General features: G+C 33.0%; 1 protein-coding gene across 3 annotated transcripts in view; it reads left to right on the top strand.

Moving 5' to 3' along the window:
- The first annotated feature begins 350 nt into the window (after positions 1 to 350).
- The window catches only part of LOC128866199 (uncharacterized), a 35,051-nt gene continuing 27,593 nt past the window's right edge, over positions 351 to 7,808 (top strand). Inside the window, exons 1-11 of one of the 3 annotated variants that reach the window (XM_054106736.1) lie at positions 351 to 590; positions 665 to 990; positions 1,468 to 1,550; positions 1,632 to 1,778; positions 1,837 to 1,929; positions 2,001 to 2,209; positions 2,263 to 2,428; positions 2,497 to 2,659; positions 2,961 to 3,018; positions 3,081 to 3,164; positions 3,257 to 3,389. In XM_054106736.1, the coding sequence (XP_053962711.1) occupies positions 799 to 990; positions 1,468 to 1,550; positions 1,632 to 1,778; positions 1,837 to 1,929; positions 2,001 to 2,209; positions 2,263 to 2,428; positions 2,497 to 2,659; positions 2,961 to 3,018; positions 3,081 to 3,164; positions 3,257 to 3,389 (1,328 nt within the window). In that variant the 5' untranslated portion in view covers positions 351 to 590; positions 665 to 798. Of the gene's footprint in view, positions 591 to 641; positions 991 to 1,467; positions 1,551 to 1,631; positions 1,779 to 1,836; positions 1,930 to 2,000; positions 2,210 to 2,262; positions 2,429 to 2,496; positions 2,660 to 2,960; positions 3,019 to 3,080; positions 3,165 to 3,256; positions 3,390 to 7,808 lie in introns of all 3 variants that reach the window. The other 2 variants (XM_054106737.1, XM_054106738.1) reach the window with 2 other exon arrangements.

Genomic DNA, 7,808 nt, shown 5'->3' with positions numbered 1-7,808 from the left:
TTTTAAGGAAAATACAGACTTGGACACAGCCGTTAAAATAATTTTTATCTGGAACCCGATCATTGATCACACATTAGACACGGCTAGTGATTGCTAACAGACCAAAATTAATTGTAAATTAACATGAAAAAATCTACCAATTAAAATTCCAGTTAATTGGGAATGCATCCTGTTAAGATTTCTATGTAATTATTCAAATGGCTAAAAACGCTGGATGAACATATCTTACACGAAACACTTTTAGAATTTAAGTCTAAAAACTGTTGAATGCATTTCTGACTTTAGGTTTATGTAAATTAGTTTGCACAGACTAAAAATTTATTTGGGTTTATCTCCTTATTGTGAATGATTCAAAACGAGAAGAAGCGAATACTAAGTAAAAATTTGTGCTTGATTTATTATTGCCTAACTGCAAAATTTATTAAAAATAGCAAAATCTATAAAGTTTTGCCGGTTTATTGTAAAATGTCACCAATGCTAAAGTGGCGGATATGTATTGACATTTGTTTTAATTGCTTGTTCCAAGTGTAGACTCATCAGCTGTGTGAATACCACATCATCACTGATAGTAGCAGTTTCAGTCGATTATAGTACACTTCAAATCCAAAATCTACCTATTTACCAATATAAATATTATAAAGGTTTTGAACATCACCTTTTATAGGACTATCAGTAGCCGCAAAGGTGTTTCGCCGTCGCAAAAGCTCCTGAGGGGAACGTTTACAAAGTTTCTGATATCAATACCCACAATTTGCCTAATAGGCAGTGTCAGTGCCAGTGGGAGTTGGGCTTATTACGATGGCAGACACTGGAAATAATGAAGGGGAAACACCTGCCCAACCGCCGTCACCACCCCAACAGCAGCAACCACAGCCGGCCGCAAATAATCCCAATGCAAACGTGAATGTGCCGAATATTGCAAATGTTTGGAATGTTGATTTAACTGCGAATCCATTTAATTTTAATAATAATCGAAATCGTGGTGGGCAAGTAAGTGAGATATTGTAAATAATTAATTATTGGGTGAACATGCTTGCCATATATGTAACATTTCATAGCTATTACCAAAATTTCTTCAAATAATAACAGTACTTTTAATAATATAATAATAACAAATACAAAAACGCATACATCTACGATATGCGCCTTAATGTTAGTCTACTAATGGGGTTTAGAGCCACCTCTGATTGAAATTTGTTTTTATGTGAAATTCTTGGTTGGTCATAGTTTGTTGAGGGCCCATAGGAGACGCAGTTGTAATAATATACATAGATAATTTTCAATTATTGCCAAAATGTATAAAAATTTATGTTTATAACAAAATGATGTGTTTTTCTAAAACAAACAAACTGAATAGGTTGAGAAAGTGTTCTTACTGGATTGAAAGAGTCCTAAAATACAATTTTGGTATTGCTGTTAAATCAGTAGGAAAAATGTGTCTAATTACAACCCTATTGATACTTTCAGAATAATTTAATGAATGTGCGCGACCGGCTCTTTCATGCAATTTACTTCAAGGTTGCTCTTATGTATGCTCAAGTATTTCCCAAGTAAGTGATTATATCATCTGATGTTTAGTTGTTTAACTTTTACTCTAAAATACATAATGATATTATTATTTTCATAATAAGGCCTCTTCAACGAGCTCTGGAGTACTTAATTTTGCTCAAAGCATTGCTGTTCTTTTTTGCTCTGGTATATATTCACTTAACGTTCATTAAAAACCCCGCTACATGTCTGCAGAACGTCAAAGATTGGCCGCGGGAAGGAGTCTTAAGGTAAAGATGTTAATTAAATTTGACAATACTAGTAGGATTACTTGAATATTTTCATTAGAGTTGAAGTCATTCCAAATTTGGAGAAGCACCGTGATTTGTTGTCAAAAACCAAAGCCAACGAGCAGTTAGTACGTTACCTACAAAATTACTAGTAAGACTAGTTTTTTCTCTCTTAATTTGCTACTGACAATAACTAAATTTGTTTATTTCTTTTGAAATTAGCCATTATGGTATCGGCCCTCAAACTAAAGTGAATCATTATCGCTTAAAAGAGTATGAACGCAAACTAACTCGCGCTGGCTACCAATTGCGACCTACTTTTACTTATGCAAATGAAACATTAATTTACTATTTTAAAACAGAGGCGATATCTGAACAAGCTTTGGCGAATAGTGCCGAAGATAAGATAGAAAAACATGAAAACGACGATGGTAAACGATTTTATAGTGAAATATATTAAAAAATTCAATAATTAATTTTACAGATGAGCAGTATATTGTAGAATATTCGTTAGAATATGGGCACTTACGTCTATCATCATCAACGCGCAAGCGGTTGAAAATCCCGGTACGTGTTGTTCAATTGGACCCGATGACTGACAAGTGTTTTGGTGATAAATTTAGTAAATTTTTGCTTAAACAGCTTTTAGGGTAAGAATAATGGTGAACCTATGAATAATATCTGTACTTTTCTTTTAAATAAATTCATGCATTTACAGATATGATGACTTATTGATGGCGTCGGTGCGTGTTATCGCAGAGAAAGAGGATAATAAAGGATATCTACGAAATGTTATAACTGGCGAGCACTACCGGTTTGTTTCCATGTGGTGGGCTGCTTGGAGTTCATATCTGACTGCATTTTTTGTAATGGTGCTTTTTGTAAGTGTTACCGTTAAGTATACAGATATGTGGCAGTTCTGAATAATCAAAATTAGAACAAAAATGTTTTCAATTTATGAACTTTTACTAGTATAATACGTTATAAATTACATATATACCTTCCCACTTATTCATTAGGGTATCGTAAGTTATTATTTTGTATAATATAAAGAAAGGTACTGAATTTCGTATGGAAATCTTTCACCTAATCCTTCTTTTAGTATTAAATTACAGTGATTATCAATCGTAAATAATTCTATTCGTTTGGTTTCGTGTAATGTACGTATGCATTTATTTCTAGACGTTTTCCATTTCGATGCTTTTACGATTTTCTCATCACCAAATTTTCGTATTTATTGGTAAGTCCATCATACTCCTAATTATGTTTTGATAATTTAGTAAACGTTTTAATTTTTTGCAGTTGATCTTTTGCAAATGTTGGAATTCAATGTAACTGCGCGTTTTCCTATCGCTCCATTGCTCACTGTCATTTTAGCACTAGTTGGTAAGTAGTTGACCAGCTGAACAGTCTTAATATGAAGATAGTCTATAGGATTGTGTTGTTTTAACAATTCCGCTTGTATACTTTATTTTTAGGCATGGAGTCGATAATGTCTGAATTCTTTAACGACACAACAACAGCGTTTTATATTATATTGATCGTTTGGGTGGCTGATCAGTACGATGCGATTTGTTGTCATACAAGTATTACGAAACGGCATTGGTTAAGGTAAGCTTGAAGTTTGATGTAAAATTTAAAATATTTTTTTTTTTTTTTTGAAAACGAACATAAATTATTGCTTTTTTCAAAGAGAGTTGTATAAGTTCGAAGTGGATATTTTAAGGCTGGTATCCAAAAATGGTAGAGAAACAACCTTCCGAATTCGCCGTGTCGTAATAGCGGATGAATAAAGAAGCAAAAGGAGGGGGAATTACTTGTTCGTGAAGAAGAAGAGTAGTCTAAAGCATTGGAAACAACTAAACGCAAGAAATTATACACACACACACATATTTTTCTGCCACGGCGTTTTCCGCATAAAAACGCCAACAAACTGCATTTGGAGGCTTATATTAATTCGTGCTTTTACAATTTAACACGCGGAACTTCGTTTTCATTAGTTTGATTAGTTTAAATCTCACAAATCACAAAACTACCAAGCCGTTCATTGAATTTTCACAAACAAACAATTTTCCTACTTTTGTTTGTTTTGTTCGTTTGTTTTGTATTGCGAAATTAGCTGACGTCAGACTTGTCAAAATCGTGAAAAATAAGGGCACTGGTTTTTAATGGCGCAACCATAGTACTCAGTTCGCCTTGGATGGCATCGGTATATCAGCTGATTTCTTTGTTTTTTCTTTCGCCGTGTCCCCGTGGCTGTCAGACCAGAACGAAACAAGGCGAATTCATTCTTTGCTTTCTACTTTGTCAATACTTTGCCGTGACAATAAAACGTATAAAACATTGTTGTTTGTCTAGTTCCACCACCTTTAAAGGGGACAATGGCCCTCTACTGAGTTTTTGACAAAAATAATTGTCACTTTCAGTAAATTCCATATCAGATTTATTACAATATATTGACACATCGTCCCCCTTATGCAAGATTTATGAGTAAAAAATGGTAAACATGAATTCTTATCACAAAATAATAAAATAATAGGAACTAATATTGCCGAATTTAATATTTTAAAGTCACATAACTAGGTTGTTCAATAGGTTTTGCGGTTCGCAAAGAGAAACACAATTTTATGGTTTGAAATATACTTTATTATTCAGCATAGTCTCCCTGAGCATCAATACACTTGTTCCAACGGGATTCCAATCTATGAATTCTATCCCTGAAGTGACAATCTGGAAGAGCTGCAAAATTAGCTTCCACAGATGTTATGACCTCATCATTTGATGCAAAACGCTTTCACGCATGCATTTTTTTAGGTCTGGAAAAATATAAAATTTGCTAGAAGTCAAATCTGGTGAATACGGTGGATGCTCCAACAATTCAAACTTTAATTCTTGGATTTTTGCCATTGTCAAAATGCTCTTGTGACACGGTGCATTGACCTGTTGAAAAATATTTTTTTTTTTGCAACTCAACAATATTCGGAATTTATTCGCAACTACCGGAGATAACATTTGTCCCGGATATCGGTATCAAGGGACAATGCTCTGTTGTTTTGTGTTAAGAGTGTTGCAAGAGTGTGAAATTTTAATAGATCTGGTTTAGAAAGGACCTTACTATATTACAAGTTTTCAGTATAACAGCTTTTTGTATTTGTGTGTGTGTTTTTTCGTTTATATTTATTGATTTTAGGTTTTGTATGAAAGTGTTGTGTAATATTCCTGTTGCTGAAATAATAAATGGTACTGTTTTCACTTCATTTTGTTTCCATATGTTTTTGATTTCTTGCGCAAGGTCTATGTATTTTTCAATTTGTTCTGTATATTTGCTGTGTATATTAACGTCATTACGGACACTTATTTCTATGAACTGTGTGGTTTTTTCTTTCTTATCTATTATTGTTATATCTGGTCTATTGCATATTATTGTCTTGTCAGTGTATATGGTTCTGTCCCAGTATAGTTTAAAGTCTTCGTTTTCTAGTATGGTTTCAGGTGTATATTCATAATATGGTGCTGTGTCATTGGTTAAGTTGAGAAATGTGGCTATTTCCTTGTGCATGATTTTGGCTACTGTATTGTGTCTTTGTGTGTATTTTGTCCCAACGAGCATTGGGCATCCCGCTGTTATGTGGTCTATAGTTTCTGTGTATATGTTACATTTACGGCATCTGTCGGATGTGATGGTTGAATCTTTTATTATGTATTTTCTGTAGTTTCTTGTGGCTATGATTTGGTCTTGTATTCCAATGATGAATCCTTCTGTTTCTGCTTGTAGATCTCCTTTTCTTAGCCACGTATATGTGTTTTGCTGATCTATGTTGACATTGTTAACTATATGTGGGTGTTTTCCGTGTATTTGTTTTTGTTTCCATGCTGCTATGGTTTCCTCTATTGTATATTTTGGTAGAATAAGGCTTTGGTTGTTGAGGTTAAGGGGCGTTAGTTCTTTGTCTGCTAGTACTATTGCTTTATGAAGGGATGTGTCTTGGTTGTAGAAGTATGTTCTTAAGTTATTTATTTGGTTGTTGTCAATAAGTCCCCTTCCTCCATTTTTTCTGGGTATTGTTATACGCTCTTTACATGAATGTGGATGATGTTTATTATGTTTTGTTAATTTCGTTCTTGTGGCTATCTTTAGATTTTCGATATCTGTATTACTCCACTTGATTACTCCAAAAGAGTATGTTAACAACGGTATCGCATATGTGTTCATGGCTATAAAAAGGTTTTTCGAGTTCAAGTAGCTTTTCAGGATCTTATTTATACGCGCTAGATACGCAGCGGTTAATTCTTTTTTAGTTGTTGTATGGTCTATTTTTATATTTTGTTTAAAACCTAGGTATTTATAAAACTCATTCTCTTCCATATTTAGGAGAGTTTCATTATTTAGTGTTTCTATTGTGTTTCTGTCCGTCCATTGTCCGCGTTCTATATGTTGGGTTTTGCATTTATCTATTCCAAATTCCATTTTTATGTCTATAGTAAATTTCTCGGTTATTTTTATTAATCTTTGTAGTTCTTGTTGGTTTTTCGCATATAGTTTTATATCGTCCATGTATAGTAGGTGATTTATTTTGTGAATATTTTGTTTTTGACTTTTTATATCAAATCCATATTTTGTTTTATTCAGTATGTTTGAGAGTGGATTCAGACATATGCAAAACCAGAGCGCACTTAGTGCATTTCCTTGAAATATTCCGGTTTTTATTTTAATTGCATCTGTTGTTATATTTATGGATGGGGTTTGTAAAAGTATTTTTGTTGTCCAGTTTTCCATATTTATTTTAAGGAATTGTATATATTTTGGGTGTATTTTATATATTTTTAGAACTTGTAACAGCCAGCTATGTGGAATTTTGTCGAACGCTTTTTTGTAGTCAATATAACATGTATGTAGATTTCGTTGTTCTTTAATGGCTTGTTGTGTGATTGTTTGGTCTATTATTATTTGTTCTTTACAGCCTTGACTTTGTTTTCTACATCCTTTTTGTTCATTTGTTAAAATGTTATTGTCTATTAGGTGCGTGTATATTTTTTGGGACATTAATGATGTGATAATTTTGTAAAGAGTGGGTAAGCATGTGATTGGTCTGTAATTTGCTGGATTATTGGTTTGATCATTCTTTGGTTTAATAAATGTTATTCCTTGAGTAAGAAAAGCTGGTAGAGTGTTTGATTGGTTTATTGTATCGTTTATTAATTTTAATAGTCTATTGTGTGTCGATGTTATTGTTTTGTACCAATAGTTGTGGATGTGGTCTATTCCGGGATACTTCCAATTGTGTGTATTTTTGATAGTTCTTGTAAGTTCTGGTAGGGTTATTGTGATGTTTTCTTGTGTTGGGATAGTACTGTGTGTTTTTTCTTCTTGTTTTATCCATGTGTTATTGTTATTATGTTCTTCGTATTTGGACCATATATCTTGCCAGTATGTTTGTATTTGCTGTTTTGTTGGAGGACTTATGTTTAATTGATGATTGTTTTCTGTTAGAGTTTTATAAAAGGTTTTTTCGTTGTACTTAAATATTCTATTTTGTTTCTTCCGTTCGTTTGATTCTTTATATTTACGTAGCCTATATGCGTATACTTTTAATTTTTGTTTCAACGTATCCAGCGTGATTGGGAGGGATTCGCTCTTCCCTGTCAACCGCTTCAAGTGTTTGGTGACTTTCTTCGATGTATTTCCTCTATTGTATTGTGTGATTATTGCTATGTCTTTTCTTAATTTATTGATTTTTGTATTTAAGCGAGTTTGCCATTTTGGGGCTCGTTTTCTGGTTATTGTGTGTTTATTGTTGGATATTGTTTGTTGATTTAGTTCTATTACTGTTGTTGCGACTGTGTATATCAATGTTTGGTATTCTTCCAGGTTCTGTGTTTCTTCTAAATATGTTTGGTTGTCCGTTAGATATCGATTTATATAACATATATATGTGTTCATATGTTCTTTAAAAATTAATTTTGGAAGTGAAGGTCTGGTTGTTGGGTCCGTATTTTTCCATTTTATTGTGTTTGTCATTAGTTTGTTTT

This window comes from Anastrepha ludens, chromosome 6 (genome assembly GCF_028408465.1).
Source record: "Anastrepha ludens isolate Willacy chromosome 6, idAnaLude1.1, whole genome shotgun sequence".
NCBI classification, from domain to species: domain Eukaryota; kingdom Metazoa; phylum Arthropoda; class Insecta; order Diptera; family Tephritidae; genus Anastrepha; species Anastrepha ludens.
The sequence above is the reverse complement of the archived record's forward strand: the minus strand, read 5'-3'. Positions and strand labels throughout refer to the sequence as shown.